At 40.6% G+C, this 24,214-nt stretch overlaps 3 protein-coding genes across 4 annotated transcripts in view; 1 reads left to right on the forward strand and 2 right to left on the reverse strand.

The window, feature by feature from the left end:
* The first annotated feature begins 832 nt into the window (after nt 1-832).
* Nucleotides 833-24,214, forward strand: part of LOC139120262 (monocarboxylate transporter 13-like) — a 29,408-nt gene continuing 6,026 nt past the window's right edge. The window contains exons 1-4 of one of the 2 annotated variants that reach the window (XM_070684510.1): nt 833-958; nt 22,452-22,695; nt 22,958-23,101; nt 23,301-24,125. In XM_070684510.1, coding sequence (XP_070540611.1) covers nt 22,491-22,695; nt 22,958-23,101; nt 23,301-24,125 — 1,174 coding nt within the window. In that variant the 5' untranslated portion in view covers nt 833-958; nt 22,452-22,490. Of the gene's footprint in view, nt 959-4,279; nt 4,386-22,451; nt 22,696-22,957; nt 23,102-23,300; nt 24,126-24,214 lie in introns of those variants that run through there. The other variant, XM_070684511.1, reaches the window with a different exon arrangement.
* LOC139120768 (uncharacterized) lies at nt 12,424-12,864 on the reverse strand. Its single transcript, XM_070685321.1, has one exon. It carries the CDS (start codon nt 12,862-12,864, stop codon nt 12,424-12,426), a length of 441 nt encoding a protein of 146 aa, XP_070541422.1.
* Nucleotides 12,861-14,555, reverse strand: LOC139120769 (uncharacterized). The gene has a single exon (XM_070685322.1). It carries the CDS (start codon nt 14,553-14,555, stop codon nt 12,861-12,863), a length of 1,695 nt encoding a protein of 564 aa, XP_070541423.1.

Raw genomic sequence — 24,214 nt, forward strand, 5'->3', positions numbered from 1 at the left:
AGCGTTTAAGTGAATTTAGATTGGTTCACTCTTTTCTCCCCTTGTATATGGGCCGGTGGCTTTAAAAAGCAATAAAGTTATTATTATAATATAAAAAAGAGGGTCTATAATAAAAGGGGGATCCTTTTCCGCCAACCCAAACACCCCGCCCTTGAAATATTTAAATTCATGAACGCTGCCATTCCTATCTTTGAAGGCAAAGTGCATTACGTAATGCTTTTGGTCTTCAAAGGTAACAATGACCGCCGAATCACAGGGTTACGCGAGCAATATTCGTCTAGAAGTTATGAATATGATCAATAAATATCTTGTATTAAACTTTCTTTCATTTTACAAGCCTTACCTGTGTCTAGTGTGTGCCTATTACTTTACCTTAGCTATCTGTGTATAGTATTTCAAAGAAAACAGTCTATATCTGTTAATTGCCCTCCCTAATCCCCTTCATTAATTTGTTCTGCCGATCACCGATGCTGGGGCTTATCGCCCTGACCAAATACCTCGTTAGCAGCTCATAAGGTAGTAGACGGATGAGCTGCTAACGAGGAATGTGGTCAGAGCGATAAGCCCCCCTCCCCACCCCACCCCCCGCATCGATGATCGGCAGAACAAATTAATGAAGGGGATTAGGGAGGGCAATTAACAGATAGAGACTGTTTTCTTTGAAATATTATACACAGATAGCTAGGGTAAAGTAATAGGCACACACTAGACACAGGTAAGGCTTGTATAATGAAAGAAAGTTTAATACAAGATATTTATTGATCATATTCATAACTTCTAAACCAATATTGCTCGCGAGACCCTGTGGCCGAATCGGGCATTGTCAACTGTAGTCTCGGTGACCCTGACTCTCTGTTGGGGCGACAGTGCCCCCAGCAGAGAGTCTGGGTCACCGAACTATCAGCAATAGCGCAGCCGGACTCTTTTTCATGGTTATAGCGAGCATTCGATCGATTTTGTAAGTAACCTCTTTTATCATTGCGATGTTTGGATGTCAGGAGCACAGTCACTTGTGGTCTATTCCGCTCTACGTCTTCATACGCCTGAGAAGAAGATCTTCTTCTCAGGCATATGTCTGATATGTACACACGTCTACGGGGCGCATAGACGCAGAGCGGAATCGACCACAGGTGACAGTGGTCCAAATCGTCGATAACTTTATTTTGAGCTGAGCTGAGCTGCGCTGAAGCTGCAAACTGCCCGATGGTCTCGTTCAAAGTCCCCTATCCACGTGGATAGAGGGACTGTGTCTCGCTCATAGGGATAGATGTCACCACTGCAGTATGCCCATGCAGTACAGTAGCTCGAGGTTTTGCCTGGGTATTTGGGTCGGACGGCAAAACCAGAGCTACAGATCCAACCATCCAGAGAGAGTGCAGGTGCCGAACGTCTGGACGTTCGGCGCGCCTTGCAAAGTTATTCGGCGAATCCGCCGTTCTTCTCCTTACCGGTTTACCTTCTAATACTATTTTGCACCTACCCGCTCAAGGATGTCTCGCTATTTATCCAAAGTACTGCCGTTCGGCAGGTTTTTGTGTGCCGATCGCGGGTTACTCACTGAATGGGACGCCATGTTTGAAAGGGATGACGTCACAGTCTCGCACATCCACGTTCCTATCCTATTAGCATAACGATGCACACATTTACGTTGTACGTGTACGCTGCGCTGCAGCGCTGCGCTGGTTCTTTCAGTTTTCATAACTACTGACCGGCCGAACTCCGAAATGAAGATCCACGTTCCTATCCTATTAGCATTATTGTAGCGATATCAACAAAACGCCATCGGATATTTGCTGCGCTATGTAAAAAAGTTACGCCAGATTGACTTCATGTTCGGGAATTAAAAATCTTTGTACGTGTATAATTAAAACGAAGCTAAACAAATAAATAAAAATTAAACAAAACTCAAGTAGGCCTAAAAATTAAACGAAATAAATACGGACGGCTCGGTAGTGCATCTCTTACATAGTTGCTTTTATGTACATAATAGAAAGGAAATAAATGTAACTTCATTGTTACTAAATATAGCTGCACACGCGATATCGCACACTGCTGCCTGAAATTATAACAATTTTTATTGATGCATGCTCGCCTGGTCGCTGTTGCAGTTTTTGCGGAAAATGCGGACAAGCATTTAATTTTGTGCAATGGAAAGTTACGCGAGGACTTAATTTTCGGGAAATAAAACTCCGCGTATCAATAAAACGAAGTTAAACAAATGAAATACACTGAAGCAAAATTCATTAAAAAATACACCGAAAATTAATGTCGGGCCTTCTTTCTCGGTCATATCTCCGACCACTGAGTCAAGGTACGAGATTTTGTCGATAGAATGTTCAAATGTGAATTTGAAGTAAGATACATGGCCCTTTCAAGCGTAAACCATAGAAATGTCGTGTCTGAAACGTTTCCATCGGAATATTTGACCGGAGTGGAGATTTAACATAATTTTCTCCGTTTCACGGAATCTTATGCCAGCTATTTCTGTTGAGGCTGCTGGTGAGCCCACGTTCCATTCACAGATTTGTTTATACTGTATTGTCCGTTGAATTAAAAAAAAAATATAGAAAAAAATACCAGGATTTGATATGCTTGACTGGAACAACAAGTAACTTGGGAACGTTTTGATAATAGAGTGTCCGATCATTCCGTTATTTGTATACAAGAGTATGAACGTATTATTTTCGTTACGGGATCGGGGAAACTGTAAGTTACCTCCTCATAATTTTGTCCCCATATCCATCGTGTACTTAAGTCGCGCTGCGTTGGTTTACACACCGTCCCTCAATGGAGGGACGGTGGTTTACATTAATACATGTGTAGTTTGAATTTTCAGCGGTCTATTATTTTCTTAGAATGTAATCTTTCGTATTCATAATTGCTATGCCTCTTCCTATATTGAAGGTTTTTTTTGTTTTTCTTGTTTTTGTTTAATCTTCCATTAGCTTTTACGTGTTCCGTGTCGTTTAATACGTTGTTTAGGTTTTCTTTCATTCTTCGTTTGAGAAACTTCAGTTTTTTTCCTCTGTTGAAATTTTCTGTTTGTGTTGGTCTTTACGTCGTCTTGTGTGCGGTGATGGACAATGGGTTTATTCAACGGTAGTTCGCTTTTAATATGACGTGGTGGCCTTGGAAAAAGGCCGTCGGGTTTTGGTTTTATTCAGTTCAATTCAACTCAGTACAGCTTTATTCATCCTAAACATGGGCAATTAGTAAAAAGTGCGAATAAAACACAATACATCAAAATATTAAATATACAAAAAGTACATAGATACAGAGCGGTGACCAAAAACATACACATGAAACAGTTTACAAATCATTTAAAAGCCGCAAAGTAATGGAGGAAATGAATAAAACTTGCGCCGGTTTAACCTGCAAGCAGGTTCCCGAGTGAAAACGCCGACCGGAGGGTCGCTCCGAACAGAATATGATGAATATGACAGAATATTATTACTACAGTTAACAATTGATCGGGCTTTTCCTAAGTACTAGCTGATCACAAAGTGACAGACTTCTCTTGATATTCTAATTTTAAGGTAAGTGATAAAATTCTGTGAAGTTAATATGTCTTTGATTGTCAGATGAAGCCACCAGATGAGCGAGAATGAAACAACGCTTTCACTGTAATGGATAAGATTTATCTATCAAACATGAAGGAAAGCAGTTTCCTTAAAAATAAATCGCTGTCGCCCTTCCTTCAAGATAGCATCAGTGTTTAAATCCCATTTAATTTTTTAGAAAGTATTCAACCAAAGGTGGGTACACTTAGAGACAATTTCGATTTCTTTATCGCACACAAAGGTTGTCGGAGGGTTTCGTTCTTGCCTCCTCGGACATCGATAAGAAATATCACACACAACACCACTTAGGAAACAACAGATGACTTTATTTTTTTGCCTTTGAAAAGTAGCTTACCTTGTTCTTGGCAGCTTCCCTCACTTTTGTGAAAACCTTGTTTGCTTTTCGTTTTCCGTCTGCTTTTGCTGTTTCGTCGATGCTGTCGTTTGTATTGTGGCTTTAATAGCGTGATCAAATAATCATTTACAATCACTTTCATGAATAACATGCACGTACGTATTTACACATTATAACATTTCTCTGTAATTTTGTTCATAAAAAATTATCATATAATATCAATCGTCTTCATTTCGGAGTTCGGCCGGTCAGTAGTTATGAAAACTGAAAGAACCAGCGCAGCGCTGCAGCGTACACGTACAACGTAAATGTGTGCATTGTTATGCTAATAGATAGGAACGTGGATGTGCGAGACTGTGACGTCATCCCTTTCAAACATGGCGTCCCATTCAGTGAGTAACCCGCGATCGGCACACAAAAACCTGCCGAACGGCAGTACTTTGGATAAATAGCGAGACATCCTTGAGCGGGTAGGTGCAAAATAGTATTAGAAGGTAAACCGGTAAGGAGAAGAACGGCGGATTCGCCGAATAACTTTGCAAGGCGCGCCGAACGTCCAGACGTTCGGCACCTGCACTCTCTCTGGATGGTTGGATCTGTAGCTCTGGTTTTGCCGTCCGACCCAAATACCCAGGCAAAACCTCGAGCTACTGTACTGCAGCAACAATGCAGTATGCCCATGCTCTAACTTTCTGATGACAAATTTAGAAATGTTTCGAACGTCTTCGCTTCCATCGGATCGGTGGGGCATAGCTCTATATAGCTGCAGTACAGTAGCTCGAGGTTTTACCTGGGTATTTGGGTCGGTTGGTTTGCCGTCCGACCCAAATACCAAGGCAAAACCTCGAGCTACTGTACTCCAGCTAAGCTCTATAATGTGCATCTTGGCTTGTCAGGCTTTTGTGTGTCTGTGTGTCCTCCCTCGGCCATTGACAACTAACTCATACTGTGTCATTTGAGCTCTGCACGTTACGTCACCGTCTAGGAGCGAGAAGGGTCCGCTGAACTCCCTCCGAGCTCAGACATTATCTCCGTCCTGTGGCGGAGCAGGTCGAAAAATTTGCATAGTTCATTGCGCATGCAAGGTAGACATATGTACGATCAATGTAAGGCGCAGCCTTGGCAATCTGACCACAGTCCCTCGTGGGCTATTCAGCTCTGGGACTATTCGCCCCATAGACGAGTGTACATAAGCGAGAAACAACCCAAGTCAGGAAATGAAATGGCTATTTCGTATAGGGACTGTGCCACCATGTCATCTTCGACGTTCGATTTTACCGTAAAAAGTAGCCAGTTCATCTATCATGTCACCGTCGACCGTTCCCTATCATTCTCAAAATTCATACTTGATACTTAATTTGCTTCACAAACGCTCGTTTCGTGTGATTTTCGGCCGAATTCGACGGACACGTCGCTAAAACATATGCGTGAGCAACATTCCGGTCATCCCTCATGGGTAGGCGGCGCCAACGTCAGTAAAGTGGAGGTACCCAAGAGGTGCCCGGAATGTTGCTCACGCTTATGTTTTGACGATGTGTCCGTCGAATTCGGCCGAAAATCACACGAAACGAGCGTTTTTGAAGCAAATTAAGTACCAGGTATGAATTTTGAGAATGATAGGGAACGATCGACGGTTACATGATAGATGAACTTGCTAATTTTCACAGTGAAATCGGACACGGAATGTGACATGGCGTGGTTTTTATAGCCATTTTGTTTCCTGACTTGGGTTGTTTCTCGCTTATGTACACTCGTCTATGGGGCGAATAGTCCCAGAGCTGAATAGCCCACGAGGGACTGTGATCTGACAAGCCAATTAAAACTGTGTGGGGACTCTGGTACCCTGGTACTGGCCTTTCAACTTGTTCAAACTCAAAACACCTGACCAGCAATCTGCCCGGCCTACGATTTCCGGCCAAACAGGCTACAAAAAGTCAGAAGCCATCTCGTCGCCAGTCATTGGCAAAACCCGATAGAGGACGCTACGGACTGAGATAGATTTGAAATTCTTATCATGGACATAGTTTTAACGTTAGTGCACTTTGCTCTCAGCTGAGACATTTTAAAAGTTTCGTCATATGCACAGCATATTGGATATTGCAGTTTCTTGGAAACTCGGCGTTTTTTCTGAAATGTTGACTATAGATGGAGACTCGAGCATATTGGAGGATGCTACGGACTGAGCTTGATTGGTAATTTCTTGACGTGGACGGAATTTTAACCTTAGTGCAGTTTGCTCCGAGCTGAGACATTTTGATAATTTTGACAGATAGCGTGTCGGATATTCCGGCAAAGTGATGACATTTTTCGTAAGCATGGACTTTAGATATTATTATTATTATTATTATTATTATTATTATTATTATTATTATTATTAATCTTTATTTAAACTCGATAACTCTATAGATGAAACACCTCTTTTCATGGAGGTCGAATAGACAAAAGAAAATCATATTACAGCACCAACTTGAAAGCACGAAAAACACAGAAGTACAAATATCAAAAAAAACTACGAAGAGGCATCAGACAAGTAAATAGAATACAGAAAGTTGTTACAAGATTTCCTAAAACTATGACTGATTTGGGGAGATTGTTATATTCATCCACACCCGCAACAGACAAGGTGTTTTGATAAAGAAGTGGGGGAGATTGTTATATTCATCCACACCCGCAACAGACAAGGTGTTTTGATAAAGAAGTGTACGTGCTTTGGGAAAATTAAGGAGGTTCTGATTGGAAGAACGAAGTGATCTGGAAGGGATATAATTATTGAGCATACTGGTTACATAGACAGGGGTTAGATTGTGAGTTGCTCTGTAAATTTGGGCCAAGATAAAGTCCTGAGATTATTGTGGATGCAACCGAACGTGAGTGATTGGTCATTTTTTGGCCTGGACAAAGTTTTAACGTTATTTAGTGCAGTATGCTCCGAGCTGAGACATTATAACCGTTTCGTCATATACACAGCGTATTGGATCTTGCACATTGCTGCCAATAATTGACTTTTCGTATCCATGGCCTTAAGATAGAGTAATGAGCTTATAGAAGGATACAACGAACTGAGATATATTTTAAATTTCGAAGTCTGGATGTAGTTTTCATCTGCAGTTTGCTCCGAGTTAAGACATTTTAAAAGTCTCGTCGTATTGGATATTGCAGTTTGTTGGAAACTTAGCGTTTTTTCTTTAAAATATTGACTGTAGATAGAGTGCCGAGCATAATGCAGGATGCTACAAACTGAGATAGATTTGAAATTTCTTATCATGGAAATAGTTTTAACATTAGTGCAGTTTGCTCCGAGCTGAGACATTTTAAAAGTTTCGTCATATACACAGCGTATTGGATATTGGGGTTTGTTGGAAACTCGGCGTTTTCTTAAATGTTGACTATAGACGGAGACTCGAGCATATTGGAGGATGCTACGGACTGAGATTGATTGGTAATTTCTTGACATGGACGGAGTTTTACATTTTTGCTCCGAGCTGAGACATTTTGATAATTTATGTACTACACATAGCGTGTCGGATATTGTGGCAAAGTAATTAAATTTTTCGTAAGCATGGACTTTAGATATAGTCCTGAGATTATTGTGGATGCAACCGAACGTGAGTGATTGGTCAATTTTTGGCCTGGACGGAGTTTTTTAACAGTTTTAACGTTAGTGCAGTATGCTCCGAGCTGAGACATTGCATTATAACCGTTACGTCATATGCACTGCGTATTGGATCTTGCACATTGCTGCAATAATGGTTGACTTCGTATCACTGGCCTTTAGATAGAGTTGTGAGCTTATTGGAGGATATAACGGACTGAGATAGATTTTAAATTTCGAAGCCTGGACGTAGTTTTTATCTGCAGTTTGCTCCGACTCGGAGCTGAGACATTTAAAAGTCTCGTCATATAGGCCTCTACAGCGTATTGGATATTGCAGTTTGTTGGAAACTTAACATTTTTCTTAAATGTTGACTATAGATAGGTTGCCGAGCATATTTGATGATGCTACTTACTGACTCGGAGAGACAGATTAGTAATTTCGTAACATGGGCGGAGTTTAACGTTAGTGCAGTTTGCTCAGAGATGAGACATTTTGACCGTTTCGTCATATGCATAGCGTATTGCATGTTGCAGATTACTGCAAACAATCGACTTTTCGTATCTGTGGACTTTAGATAGAGTCCTGAATTTATTGTTTTTGTACTATTCATAGCGTCGGATATTGCAGATTGCCGCAAAGTTAATGACTTTTCGTATCCGTGGAATTTCACAGAGTCCGGAGTTTATTAAATGATGCTGCAGACCGAGATAGAATGGTAATTTCGTAGCCTGTACGGAGTTTTAACGTTACTGCAATTTGCTCCGAGCTGTGACATTTTGTTTTGCTGCAAACTATTGACTTTTCGTATCCCTGGACTTTCGATAGAGTCCTGAATTTATTGTAGATGCAACGGACTGAGATAGACTGGTCATTTCTTAGCCTGGACAGAGTTTTAACGTAAGTGCATTTTGCTCCGAGCTGAGACTTTAATAATTTTTGTACCTATACATAGTGTGTCGGATATTGCAGATTGTTACAAAGTGAAAGATTTTTCGCAACGGTGCAAATAAAATAGAGTCCTGAGTTTATTAGAGAATGCTACGGACTGGGATAAATTTGTAATTTCCTAACCCGGACAGAGTTTTAACGTTAGTGCAGTTTGCTCCGAGCTGAGACTTTAATAATTTTGTACCTACACATAGTGTGTCGGATATTGCAGATGGCTGCAAAGTTAATGACTTTTCGTATCCGTGGATTTTGATAGAGTCCTGAGTGTATTGGAGGATGCTGCAGACTGAGATAGATAATAATGTCTCAGCCTTGACGGAATTTTAGCGTCAGTGCAATTTGCTCCGAGCTGAGACATTTTGACCGTTTCTCCATACACACTGCGTATTGCATATTGCAGATTGCTGCAAACTATTGACTTTTCGTATCCATGGACTGTAGAAAGAGTTCTAAGTTTATTGTGGATGCAACGGACTGAGATAGATTTGAAATTTGTTAACATTGTCGGAGTTTTTACCTTGGTGCAGTTTGCTCCGAGCTGAGACATTTGATAAATTTTGTACTATACATAGCGTGTCAGATATTACAGATGGCTGCAAAGTGAATGACTTTTTGTACCCGTGGACTTTGATCGAGTCCTGAGTTTATTGATATGCTACGGACTGAGATAGATTGGTAATTTCTCAGCCTTGACGAAATTTTAACGTCAGTGCAGTTTGCTCAGATCGAGTTTTGGCTTTAATAATTTTGTACCTATACATAGTGTGTCGGATATTGCAGACGGCTGCAAAGTGATTGACTTTTCATATCTGTTGACTATGATAGAGTCCTAAGTGTATTGGAGGATGCTACAGACTGAGATAGCATTGTAATTTCGTAGCCTTGACGGAGTTTTAAGGTTACTGCAATTTGCTCCGAGCTGAGACATTCTGACCGTTTCTCCATACACTCTGCGTTTTGGATATTGCAGATTGCTGCAAACTATTGACTTTTCGTATCCATGGACTGTAGATAGAGTTCTGAGTTTATTGTGGATGCAACGGATTGAGATAGATTTGAAATTTGTTAACATTGTCGGAGTTTTTTAGCTCAGTACAGATTGCTCCGAGCTGAGACATTTGATAATTTTTGTACTACACAGATATTTCAGATTGCTGCAAAGTGATTGACTTTTCATATCTGTGGACTTTGATAGAGTCCTGAGTGTATTGGAGAATGCTACGGACTGAGATAGATCAGTAATTTCTCAGCCTTGACGGAGTTTAACGTCAGTGCAGTTTGCTCCGAGCTGAGACTTTAATAATTTTTGTACCTACACTTAACATGTTGGATATTGCAGATTGCTGCAAAGTGATTGACTTTTCGTATCTGTGGACTTTTATAGAGTCCTGAGTGTATTGGAGGATGCTGCAGACTGAGATAGATTGGTAATTTTTAGCCTAGACGGAGTTTTAACGTTAGTGAAGGTTACTCGGAGCCGAGTCACAGATTGTCGGATATTGCAGATTGCAGCAAAGTGAAACTGAAGACAATAGATAGCCCTGAGCATATTGAAGAATGTTTGGAATTGAGATGAATTCGTCGTTTCTTAACAAAAGAAGAGTTTAACGCTATAGAGTGCAGGTTACTCAGTTCTGAGAAAATTAAATAATTTTGTTACACCCATAGCTGGTACGGTCAGATAGTACAGATTGCTGCAAACTATTTTCGTGTCACAACTACACGCTACTGTAATCTTCTCAATTCATGGAGGGTATTCTCGTGTCAACTTTTCTTATCTCATAATTCGACGATCAGCATCGGAAAGTTGGTATCTATTTGCGTCACAATGTGTGTTGTACAATGGAGAGAATGAAATGAAAGCCATGGAGGAGTTTTCTTTAATCCTCGAACACTTCCTTGACAAGTGTTCACAAAATAACTTCGCAAATTGCGAAAATGACCTCTATTCGCAAAGACTGTAAACTCTTAGAAATCTCGTGATGTTTTCGTTGTAAATATTTGCTAAATTGCCATGGAGATAATTTTGACCCTCTCATCAAAATTGAAAATTAACCTTGTGAACTTCATAATGTGTCTGTAGGCCGAGCTTTAATAAAATATTAAAACTTTTTGCAGCAGAAAATATGTGTTTAGCAACACTTAATCCTCTAATATGGCTTTCAGCTGGCGTTTCCTGTCCTGTCAAAATGTTAGTCTTTTTCGTTTTATGTAAGCTTTGGAAACCATCAAATAATAATAATAATAATAATAATAATAATAATAATAATAATACAGGAATCAGTACGGAAGAATTTTCTCTCTGCCTTTTGACCGTGACGTACAACTTTTAAAATATCACTTGTGAGCAAGCGCAAATGCATTTTCAAATTGTTACAATGAGTTCACTGATTAGGCATTTGGTTGTAGGAAAATAAATAAATTCCTTTCAGGGGAAAATTTTCTATTTGGCGACAGGGTTTTTCCTCAGCTTCCTAAAAGGTTGGTAAAGTAAAACAAGGTTCTTTTTCAAGGTAAAGCGAAAAAAATCTTGTAGATTAGATTGGCAATGTCTAAATCGCATGCGCAATGAACTATGCAAATTTTTCGACCTACTCCGCCAAAGGACGGAGATAATGTCTGAGCTCGGAGGGAGGTCAGCGGATACTGATGCTAGGGGCCGTCGCTTGGTAAACACCTAATCAATTGTCTAATGTATGCTGATGATCTTTTATTGATTTCAGAATCTGAAACAGGCTTACAAAACTGCTTAGATAAACTTCATGTGGTGATTTTGTAGAGAGACATGGCCATCTCTCTTACAAACTGTTAAATCAAGGTTACACCAGAGCAAGACTTGTCTCTACATTCAAACGCTTTTTTGGCAGGTATCGCAAGCTGGTAGATGAATACAATATCTCTCTTCGACAAATGATCGCTGATGGCATCGGTGACATTGGGCCTTAGTTAGTGACCACTACCTATCTGACTTACAGATTGATATATGGCGGGTGCCACATGTGGGGCTGGATGCGCTTACTATTTTCGAAACACCTGACATCACTTCTTGGTCTTTTGGCCAGAGGTCCATATATCTTTCTTTCATGAATTTGACTTTGTTTGTGTACCGTCTATTTACTGTCTGTTCTGTGCTGTTTTGTGTCTATGTTTACAACTATTGTATTACGAATTCTGACCTAGTGTTATCGGATTATGGATTGGTATGATTGCGATTATTTTCATAGTTTTTTTCGTGAATTGAAATTATCTATTAACATTAAGAAATCAAAAATTATTGTGTTCAACAAAAGTAATCATCTTGTAAAAGGAGTTACATTCACTTACAATGGAGTGACTCGTGACTTAGTGGAATAAGACCAGGTCTGAGTAAGCAGTCGGGAGACGAAGTCGTCTAATACTATAAATGACTACTTTATTCTATACTAATAATAGACAGTGGCTAATACAGTGAAGCATAACACTTGGGTGAGAGACCGTACATAGAGTCCAGTGACGTGAAGTGTCTCTGTTGAGGGTGGAAAAGTCTCTGATTAGGGAAGGCGAGGTTCCCGTAGATAAAGCACTTTTGGCGGGAAAAGTGTCTATGAGTCACGAGAAAGGCACATGATGGATTAGACATATTGTCTTAGCAGATGGAATCTCTGGTTGGTAAAATAAACAGTGATAGGAAGCGGTGCCTCAAAGCTTAGTCTTAGAAGGAATGCTATCAGAGTATCTACAGTAAGGCACTGTACTAATAGTGACGTTGTACAAGAATATATTTCCTAACATTCTCCCCGGCGGGAAATTTAGTAGTGTTCCAAATGATTGCAAAATCTCGATGACACGTAAAATACTAAGTAGTAAATTTGGCAGTGAAATGTGTAGTAAATGAAAAAGAATTTCTATTCTATGGAATAATATTGAGTAAATAAGTCCAATATAAGAGTATATAGTCCGATATATACGAGTTCAGCAACAAGAGTTCACACATCGTTTAAATCTTGAATTCTGCAACGGGCGATAGCGGCTGCAGTTCTGGTCGGTGGCCTCTCGCTGCTGGTTGCCTGGTTACCTGTTGTGTTTACGTGATCGTTGTTCTCTGTAGCTTGTTGTGTTGTGTTGGCGTTGATTTCCAGTGGGTACAGCTTGATGATGGGACGATTTGTATGTCCATTAGCAGTTCTGATTCCTGCAGAACGAATGATGCCGTCGTTTCCGTAGTTTAGCTTTTCTACGGTGGCTAATTCCCAGTTGATTCGGCGTGAGGTGTCGCTGTGTACAAGCACAACATCACCGATTCGAATGTCATTGTCCGTTTTACCGTGAATTTTGTGGTGTTCACGTAAGGCAGTCAAGTATTCCGTTGTCCATCTGCGCCAGAAATGTTCCTGTAGTTGAGTAATGCGCAGATAGCGTTTCCTCATGTCATCTTCATTTCCGAATGAGGGTCCGAAATTTCAGTGTCGTCAACAAATGGGCGTGGCACGTTTGTGAGGACGCGACCATGGAGCATATGCGAAGGGGTGAGCGATATTGCGTCATCCGAATTTGAAGACAGATAGGTGATAGGGCGGTCGTTCAGCGTAGTTTCTATCTCTGTGATTATAGTGTTCATCTCGTCGAACGTTATGAATGCACGACCTAATACTTTCTTGATAATATTCTTTGTCAGTCCGATCATGCGTTCCCAAAATCCACCAAACCATGGAGCGCGTTTGGGAATAAAGGACCATTCTACGCGTTTGTTAGCCATGTATTGTTTCACATGGGATGAGTCGAAGAGTTCGCGGAGTTCTTTAGCCGCAGAGAGATACGTAGTAGCGTTGTCGGAGATCATCTTCGAAGGGAGCGAGCGTCGAGCAGCGAAACGGCGGAAGGCACGTAAGAATGAAGCAGTTGATAAGTCCGATACAAGTTCGAGGTGAATTGCTCGCGTTACAGCACAAGTGAAAAGACAAATATAAGCCTTTGTTTCCTTACCGTTATGAGTCGATTTGACGTAGAGCGTGCCAGTAAAGTCCACACCGGTAATGGTGAACGTCGGAGCTTCGTTCACGCGGTATTTCTGAAGAGGGGCTTGCACTGGATGTTGATACGGCTTACCAGTTACCTTCAAACACCTTACACATTTGCGTATTAATTTCTTCACAGCTTGTCGTATCTTGGGGATCCAGTGCCGTTGACGGAGTTGAGTAACCGTTGTCTGTAGTCCGGTGTGTAGTACACATTTGTGCGCGGCTAAGATGACGAGTTCCGTAAACCGATGATGGGTTGGAAGCAGACTAGGGAATTTCGCGGCGTATTCGAGCGGCGCGTTATGTAGCCTGCCACCACAACGAAGAATGTTGTCTTCATCTAAGAAGAGCGCGAGTTGTCTAGCGAGCGTAGTTTTCGTAGTCTTTCCGAGGAGTGAGTATACGTCGGCGCGATATACTTCGAGTTGAACGTCTTTTATCCATTTGTTTTCGGCGCGTTGAAGTTCTCTTGCTGTAAGATATCCGGTTTTGCGATCTTTGGGCTTCTTCAAGTTCGATACGAAGCGTAGTACGATAGCGGATACGCGGAGTAGTTTAGTGAGCGAGCTGTATCTATTTGCGTCAACCACGTGTTGGATTCCGATTTGAGTAGAGTGGGCGTTGTCTTCAGGAGGAGCCGCTGTGTTTGCATGTCCGTTATTTGCGTTATCACTATTGTCCGAGTCTGCGAGAAACACAGCGGTGTCATCGTTGTCAGATAATTGGCAAACTGGCCAATCACCACGTTTGAGCCAATCTGGCCCTTCCCACCAGAGAGTAGACTTCTCCAAGTCGCGTGTAGAAATTCCACGTGTTACCAGGTCGGCTGGATTATCTTGCCCAGGGCAGTATTTAACTGTGCATGGAAATTCGTTGATTCTCTTTACTCTATTTGCGATAAACAGCGGTAGTTTCTTATCGCTTCTTATCCAGCGAATAACGCTTTGATTGTCCGACCATAGGAAGCGACGTGTGATATTTACTTTATCTTTCAGCGCATCGTAGGTGAAACGGAGAAGTTTTGAACCAATAAGTGCGGCCATCAATTCTAATTGCGGTAGCGTAAGTTCCTTCGTAGGAGCGACGCGAGTCTTTGCCATAATTAATGCAGTCTGGCCCTTGTAGCGTAGGTACACCGAGGCACCGAAAGCCTTGGTGCTTGCGTCAGCGAACACGTGTAGTTCATGTTCATCGCGTAGATTTGTGCCTTCAGTGAAGTATCGACGACTGAAGGTAACGTGAGAACGGCGCGTAAGTCGGTTGCTATGGGTGACCATTGTTTGATTAGGTCGTCTCCCAGAGGTTCATCCCAGTCAAGTTTTCTTTTCCAAAGTTCCTGTATGAACAGTTTCGCCTTTACGAGAACCGGCGATAGATATCCGTAGGGGTCGAATAAGCCTGCGGTTATTTGAGCAACTTCGCGTTCAGTCACGAGGTCGTTCGAAGGAGGTTGCGTTTTCTTCATATAAGTCAATGTATCCGAGTCAGAGTCCCAGCGCATTCCGAGAACACCCACGTTGGTGTTCATTTCGAGTGTTTTGTCGCGTTTGGCGAGCGAGCATACTTCATTGCAGTTGGATGACCAAGAACGTAGTTTAAATCCACCAGCAGTCATGATTTCATTCGCGTCGTTGTAGTATTTCACGGCGTCGGTCGCGTTTTGTACTCCAGTAACAACGTTATCAACGTAAATATTATCTTTCAAATCAGCGGAAGTCGGAGTTGCGTTGTGTTTTTCCAAGTGAGTTTTCACGACGGCGTTCAGAATAAACGGAGAGCAGACCGCGCCAAAGAGGACCGTTTTGAATTGATAGACCTTGAAATTGCTTTCAAGGGTCTGATAGCCACAGGAATTTGGTGAATTTCCGATCACTTTCGTCGAGGCGGACATTGAGAAATGCTTTTTCAATATCGCTGATAACGGCAGTCTCATTTAATCGAAATCTGAGTAGTATAGCTGCCATATCGTTTAACAGAGCGGGCCCAGTCTGTAAACAATCGTTCAAACTAGGGGCGTCAATTGATTGGCGACAGCTGCAATCGTAGACTACACGGATAGGAGTTGTAGTCGAATCTTTCTTAACAGAGCGGTGAGGAAGATAATGTTCACGAGTTATATCATCATCAGAAACTTCTTCAATAAAGTCACGAGAGATTTGCTCTTGAATTATCCTGGTCTCGGCACCAGAAATTATGTGTGGAATAAGACCAGGTCTGAGTAAGCAGTCGGCAGACGAAGTCGTCTAATACTATAAATGACTACTTTATTCTATACTAATATAATAGACAGTGGCTAATACAGTGAAGCATAACACTTGGGTGAGAGACCGTACATAGAGTCCAGTGACGTGAAGTGTCTCTGTTGAGGGTGGAAGAGTCTCTGATTAGGGAAGGCGAGGTTCCCGTAGATAAAGCACTTTTGGCGGGAAAAGTGTCTATGAGTCACGAGAAAGGCACATGATGGATTAGACATATTGTCTTAGCAGATGGAATCTCTGGTTGGTAAAATAAACAGTGATAGGAAGCGGTGCCTCAAAGCTTAGTCTTAGAAGGAATGCTATCAGAGTATCTACAGTAAGGCACTGTACTAATAGTGACGTTGTACAAGAATATATTTCCTAACATGACTCGTGACTTAGTGAAAGAGTACTGTTACCTTAGTTACCTTAAATTCAAAGGTAATTTTCGCAAATAATCTTAAATTGAAGGCAATGAAAGCTCTTTTCAGCCTTCGTAAGGACCTTCAAAAATGGTTCACTTTCTGTAAAAGTTGCACTATCACTCTTTGATGGATTAATTGTACCTATTATGACATATGGCTGCGAAATATGGGGACATAAAATTAATGACAAGTGTAACTTTCTCAACGATGTTAGTATATCTTATTATAGATTTATCCTGGGAGTCTCTAAACATGCACCGTCTGATGGTGTTGTTGGAGAGCTAGGTAGATATCCAATTCACTTTATGGTGATAAAGCACATGCTCAAATACTGGCATAGATTGGTTTCATCAGATGACATCTTACTGAGGTCTGCTTATACATCCAAGTTGAATTCAGATTGGTACAATTATATACAAAGCATATTGAACTCTTACAGTGAGAGTGGTATATGGTCTTCTATTTGCAATATCAATTTCACAGTTAATAATGTATGTGATAGTTTATGTGAAAGTTATGAACAAATATGGCTGAGAAATATTCATAATGATACAAGGAAGTGTGGAATGCAGAGGAATAAGCTCCGAACTTACAGACTATTTAAGACAAAATTTGAATTTGAATTTGAAAATTACTTGTTAGATATAAGATCTTTTAGGAAGAGGCTGACAACACTAAGAATTTCGGATCACAACCTTCAAATAGATCTGGGTAGAAGGTCAATTTTAAAAGTTCCTGCAAATGAAAGATTCTGCAAATTTTGTAAGTCTTCATCCACAAGTTTGTATAATCGTGGCTGTCTTGATTTGAATGACAGAGAAAAGTTCATGTATATCTTTACTCACAAAGATAAAATACTTCTTGCCAAATTTATTTCTTGTACTTTAGTTCCTCCCCCAGCAGCAGCTTCATCCAGTGTTTGCTGAGTTTTGTAATTTTTGCCTTACCACACTCCTTGAGTGTGTTGTTGAGCAATAAAGTAAAGTAAGTAAAGATAATCACTACAACATGCCCATAACCACATTCGGTATGTGGTAGGACTGTGCCGTAGCAAACGTCACCATAGCACCGTAACCCTACAACTCTCTTCAGGTTCAGTGGTAGAGTTACTACTCGAAGTACGGAAATCAAGCGACGAAGTTGTGACTTATAACTTCCCCTGAACATGATAAAATGCCGGAAATATTAAGCTGTTGCCAGCAAATGCAAGCACTGCCTCTGAATTTCAATTGGATATTTACCATTGACGCAACAGAATCACACGTCCTACGGTCCTACCGCCATACTACAGTTTAAGGTACTGTGGATAGTAAGAACAAGCGTATGGCCAATGAACGACAGCATTTGGAATGAGTAGCTCTGCGTGGCAGGGCCGTGTGTTACCGGCGTTATACGGCCTCCCACCTCTTAACGCCGGTAACACACAGTCCTGCCACGCAGAGCTATTGGAAGGAGGGTCCGTACGGGTCTATAGCCTTTAGTGCAATGCTCGTTTGCAAATTCACATTGACCATTTGTCAAGGTCAAATTTCTGCTTTGTTAGTTGAGAATAGAGGTTACTAGAAAGCGAGTGCCACTGACAGTTTTCCCCCATGAGCGATTATTGGCTGCTTGGTCGCTTTTAGGTTTTTTTTTTCAGTTTTGCGATTTCGTAAGCTATGAAACATTATATCTTTGGAAAATTGACCACTAAAATGTTCGGAGCAAAATTTCTGAAAAATGTTTGTAGCCATTCCGTTTAAAAGATGCGATTGTATTGCAAAATCCTCAAAGTGTCAACTTTTGAAATGCCAAAACAAAATTTGCATATCGGCATCCCAGCCATCCCTCCCCAATATAAGACCAAGATATCAAGATAAAACCATCTGAAGCATTATCTTGGGGGCGCGTTAGAAAGGCCTGCAGGGGTCGATTGATCGTAACAGTATTTTTATTTCGGAATAAGTGTACCCTGTATAAAGGTTAGTAGAAAAGAAACTTACTGGTACAGAGAACAGAGGGTATCGTGACTACCGGGCTGGTAAAATGCTATATTAAGAGTCAGGTTACGGGCGAAAATGAGTTCATTTTAGATAGTTGATTAGAGGATTTAGGTGTAGGTTTCGGAGCTCGCTATGTATTTTCAAGGAAATTTGCCAAAAAGTCAACACACCTGCCGCACGCTATCGATCTCCGGTGCTGATCGTTGTACTTTTTAGGTGCACACGGTATGGTATAAAGCTGGAGCTGAGAATTTGACCTTTGCCCGATAATTATTCTGGTTGTTGACGCCACTTTCCCAACTCTGATTGGCTACTGAGAAGCTATAATGCTTTATCGTGTCCAATTTTAGATGACCTGGACTGGTTTTCCTGCAATCCTACCACACCCCCTAAGCAGGGTCTAAAAACGCATAGAAATGTTTCATCAGAGTGGGAAATAGATCAAATAATAGTTTTTGTAAACTATACAGATGTGTACACGTTATTATTATCTTTTCTGGCTATATTCAAAACTGATCGTATCCGATTGATTAATAAAATTAAATGGCTATTCACAATCAAAACTACAGACGTTCCAAAATATCAAATTTCTTGTACACATTATACTTGTAACCACCCTATTCTAATCAAGTACATTTATATCAATTATCAAACATCTGTAAATGCACAGATATTTCTAGTTTTACATTGGGAATATTGTTCATACTTTTCTCATAGACTACCATGTATATAGATTCAACAGTTTTGATGGAATCCAAAAATCAAATTTATTTATACACATGCACTTTTTACCTCCCACTTTGTATTCCCTTCTTTTGATATAATGATAGTCATCTTCCCTCGAAGAGAAACAGAATCGTTCGTAAGTCACCTGTAGTATGCGTTGTCACAACTTACACATCCATGATCGGAGTTCTGGACACTTGGCTTTTCCGTGATGGGACATATTTCAAGCCTATGCTAGTGCCAGTTTCAATGTCACGTTTATTGTAGAAGGCTTTGTGTGTTTCTTTTTAACATTTCGCTGGTTTCATGATTTTAGCACTAAGATCAGCTGCCCTAACTTTTGGTTTTATGATGATAGCCATCTTCATTGCCTTTACTTCATTAAAAGACCAAAAAAGACAGTTTGATGTTATGATGTTGAAGTGGTGTCTTTTTTTCATTCAATGTTCTGGGCCCCTGTACTGAGCGTGTGTAAAAATCGATCTGCATTATATTTGGCACATCACAGGATTTAATTTCTTCATATGGGGTTTTGGCCGAGTGGTTCTGCCTGTCGCTTCTCCGCTAGGCTGGATACCGTAGGTAGTGAGTTTAAGAAACAAACATAATTGCATTAGAGTATGAAAAAATATTTACATAGTTACAAAAGAATACAAATTGAGAGAGATTCAGTGGAAACTATTACATAGATTCACACCATGTAACAAATATTTATTTTAATGGAAAAGAATTGATTTTATGTACTGTAAGTTTTGTTTAAGTATTGATACTTTAGAACATCGCTATTGGAAATGCGATGTAGCACAAAATTTATGGAAACATATTCGTATATTGCAAGTAATTATACAGGAAACAATATTATATTATCAAAGACAGACATTATTTTTAATTGTGACTTAGGTGAGACTAGACCTGGTGATAAAGGTGACATGGTTGACCTCTTAATTATACTTGCTAAATGGTCAATCCATAAATACTGGGTAATTGGAAGCACGGTAACGCCTGTAAAGATTATTTTGAAAAATGAATTTATTCAATGGTACAAAATAGAAAAATTGAAGAATCCACATGCTAGTCAGCTAGAGAAATACGTTAGCATAATCAATTTAATGTAATTTTTTTTTCTCTGTTTAAGGATCACTTTTCTCTGTAAAATATGAATATAATGGCAATAAAATGAGAAAAGTTAAAAAAACAACTTAGCTCGGTTATTGAACCATTCTTTTTGAGAGTGGGGATTTGGCCGAGTGGTTCTGTCTGTCACATCTCCGCTAGGTGACTGGATACCGGGATACCGTAGGTTGTGAGTTCGAACTTGATTATTAGTCCCCACGGAACCGTCCGGGGGGACTTATAGGTTTGGTCATGTCCGTGCGTGCGTCCGTGCGTGCGTGCGTGCGTCCGTCCGTCCGTCCGTCCGTCCGTTCACGCAGATATCTCAGAGATGCAAGAAGCGATTTCATTCAAACTTGGTACAAGGATTACTACATATGTCATACAGATGCACGTCGATTTGTTTTGTGATACAATCCAATATGGCCGCCAGGCGGCCATTTTATTACGATTTTTTCATGTACAGAGCCATAACTCAGACATGTTTCAACCGATTTTATTCAACGTTGGTACAAGGACATTGACCAATGTCATAGATATGCACGTCAATTTGTTTTGTGATACGATCCAATATGGCTGCCAGGCGGCCATTTTATTACGATTTTTTCATGTATAGAGCCATAACTCAGACATGTTTCAACCGATTTCATTCAAAGTTGGTACAAGGACATTGACTAATGTCATAGATATGCACGTCAATTTGTTTTGTGATACAATCCAATATGGCCGCCAGGCGCCATTTTATTATGATTTTTTCATGTACAGAGCTATAACTCAGACATGTTTCAACCGATTTATTCAAACTTGCTACAAGGACATTGACCAATGTCATAGATATGCACGTCAATTTGTTTTGTGATACGATCCAATATGGCCTCCAGGCGGCCATTTTATTACGATTTTTTCATGTACAGGGCCATAACTCAGACATGTTTCAGCCGATTTTATTCAAAGTTGGTACAAGGACAATGACCAATGTCATAGATATGCACGTCAATTTGTTTTGTGATACGATCCAATATGGCCGCCAGACGGCCATTTTATTACAATTTTTTCATATACAGAGCCATAATTCAGACATGTTTTAACCGATTTTATTCAAAGTTGGTACAAGGACATTGACTAATGTCATAGATATGCACGACAATTTGTTTTGTGATACGATCCAATATGGCTGCTGTGTGGCCATTTTATTACAATTTGTTCATATACAGAGCCATAGCTCAAACATGTTTCAACCGATTTTATTCAAAGTTGGTACAAGGACATTGACCTATGTCATAGATATATACGTCAATTTGTATGTGATACGATCCAATATGGCCGCTAGGCAGCCATTTTATTACGATGTTTTCATGTACAGAGCCATAACTCAGATATGTTTCAACCGATTTTATTCAAAGTTGGTACAAGGAGATTGACTAATGTCATACATATGCATGTCAATTTGTTATGTGATACGATCCAATATGGCTGCCTTGCGGCCATTTTGTTACGATTTTTCATGAACAGAGCCATAATACTCTCAGGCATATCTCAACCGATTTTATTCAAAGTTGGTACAAGGACATTAACCTATGTCATACATATGTATGTCAATTTGTTTCATGATATGATCCAATATGGCTGCATGGCAGCCATTTTGTTACAATTTTTTCCTGTCCTTAGCCAAAACTTGGGCATGTCTCAAATATGGTACTAGTGATAATCTGTCAAGTGTTAGAATTGTATGCAAAAATGTTTTGCAACATCCTGTTGATTAATTCCTAGTTGACTCATTTTCTGAACTTTAGGATGGTGGCCTACATTGGTTTCATGTTTTCATCACCATGGAACTCATTCTTGGCCATTGAGCGCCATCTGTATCAAAGTATTTTTATTACAGACCTAATTAATGAAGAGGACTCTATCCTCTCTGAGGACATGTAATCAAAGTACCATTAACAAGTGGGGACTGTGTCATCAACGATGACTTGTATATATATATATATATATATTATATATATATATATATATATATAAATATTATACATACACATCTATATCTATATCTATATATACATATATGTATATATAGATATGTGTGTGTGTATATATATAGCGAGAGACAGAGAGACAGAGACAGAGGGAGAGAGAGGGGGCACTAGTTGATTTTCTTCTGGACCAGTGATTCTTTAATTTATAGACCCTTTGATGATACTTGCTTTGTCGTGTAGTGACTTTTAACGCCGTTGGGCCGGATAGCTTTTCACATTTGTGTATGTCTTATGACTAGTTTACTTTGTATTTTCTGGTGATGTCATATGCCATTATAATAAAAATAAAACTACTACTATTGGCCCGCTTGGTTGGTCGAGATTTTGCATAAGTTTCGCACACTGTGTACCTGCCGCCATATTTACGTCTATGCATATGTCTATCTGCCCGTCTGAACGCAATTACAGGAACTAAATATAACACTACACTACGTCACAATGCCTGGATCAATATAATCGGCAATGTCTCATCAACAGATCTGGACGGTGGGAGAAATCTAAGAGGCCAGTAATACTATGGCATACTCTTACGAAGACGCGCCACCGGATGGCGGATGGGGTTGGGTCGTCGTTGTGGCGGGACACTTCTCACTGCTCCTGTCGTTAGGAAGTTTGACGGCATTTGGTCCCTTTGTAGTAAGACTGAAGGAATATTTCGGCAGTGGTGCTGGTCCCATCGGAGGTATCAGCGGCGCAGCCTTGTTCGTTACACTGGCTACAGGTAAACCAAAATGCACTTACCGATCACATATTAACATCAAGTAAAGTAACTCTGCATTTAGGGAGCAATTTGTTGTAGCAAAAACAGCTTCAATATTATGTGAGAAAAAGTGAAAATTCCCCTTTTCATCAATTAGTTCCTCTATAGATGGTTTGTAGGATATTTTGAGAAGAGTTGACGTAAATGAACACGTGATTAATTCGCTGACAGACAAATGAAGTCCAATCGCAACTCATCCTCTGTTTATTTGTTTCACTTCCAGGTCCGGCTTCCAGTGCGCTGACCGCTCGGTTTGGTTGTCGGCCAGTCGTCATGGTGGGCGGTGTCATAGTCACCATAGGTCTCGTTCTCAGTTCCTTCGCAACAGAGGTCTACCAACTCTACCTGACATACGGAATCGTTTCAGGTAAATTTGCACAGGGTTTGTTTTTCTTTGGTTGGTCGAATAGACTATGTGGTGTGTACAGTCGTCGCCAAGGCGATTCGTTTGTTATTTTGGTTTTTTTTCTAATAGCGAAAAATCGTGATGCCAATGATTTGTTGCTATATTATGAATTAAACAAAATGTAAATGATGTGAAAACAATTTTTTCTGTCCTATAACAGGTATCGGATACGGCATCGTCCTGACGCCCAGCATGGCTTTCTTCGCTCGCTACTTCAAGAAGCATTATGCAACCGCCAATGGAATTGGGTTTGCTGGCATAGCTGTAGCATGGATCATTCTACCAATGCTGTTTCTGGAACTAATCAATGCCTACGGCTGGAAGGGAGCCATGTTGATCGTCGCCGGCATCTCCGCCAATATTTGTGTATGTGCGGCTTTGTTCCGACCTCCGCCACAGAGACGTGTCGTCGACTCTGAGAACAGCAGCGATGAGGAGGTTTTGCTGAATATGTTACCCAGCAGACACGTTGATAATCCGAAAGACCAGGGAAAGTGCCTGAAACTTTTCCATGAATTAATTGACGTGAAACTGTTCCACAACTACTTATTTCTTATCATGTTGGTTGACTACTTTCTGCTAGGACTCGGCTTTTATCCCTCTATATTATTCCTTGCAGCACGCGCAGTGGATCGTGGCATTCGATATCAGCTTGCAACAGCTCTGCTTTTGATCTGGGGTGTGACCAGCGTCATAGGACGTGCGACGCACGGCGTCTTCATTGACCGAGGGATCATATCCTCGGCCCAGGGACTAGGGGGAGGGCTCATGATATGTGGTCTGATCAACATTTTTAGCTTTCCCGTGCAGAACTTCACCGGCTTTGCGATTTTGTATGGCATTTTTGGCTTGTCCAACGGCGTCTTTCACCCACTTACTGCGGTTGTGCTGAAGGACTTTCTGGGAGCTAGGAAATTGGCCTCGGCCCTTGGTATGTGCAATATTGGTTTAGCATTTGGTGGATTGCTTGGGCCTCCAATCGCAGGTTAGTTCTACGTCTTTTTCATGTTTATTTCAAGTGATGTTTTTATCGTTTATACACAAATTTCCCACCAACTTTCAAGTAAGGCTGCG

The sequence above is a fragment of the Ptychodera flava genome, chromosome 20, assembly GCF_041260155.1.
Source record: "Ptychodera flava strain L36383 chromosome 20, AS_Pfla_20210202, whole genome shotgun sequence".
Taxonomy (NCBI): Eukaryota; Metazoa; Hemichordata; class Enteropneusta; family Ptychoderidae; genus Ptychodera; species Ptychodera flava.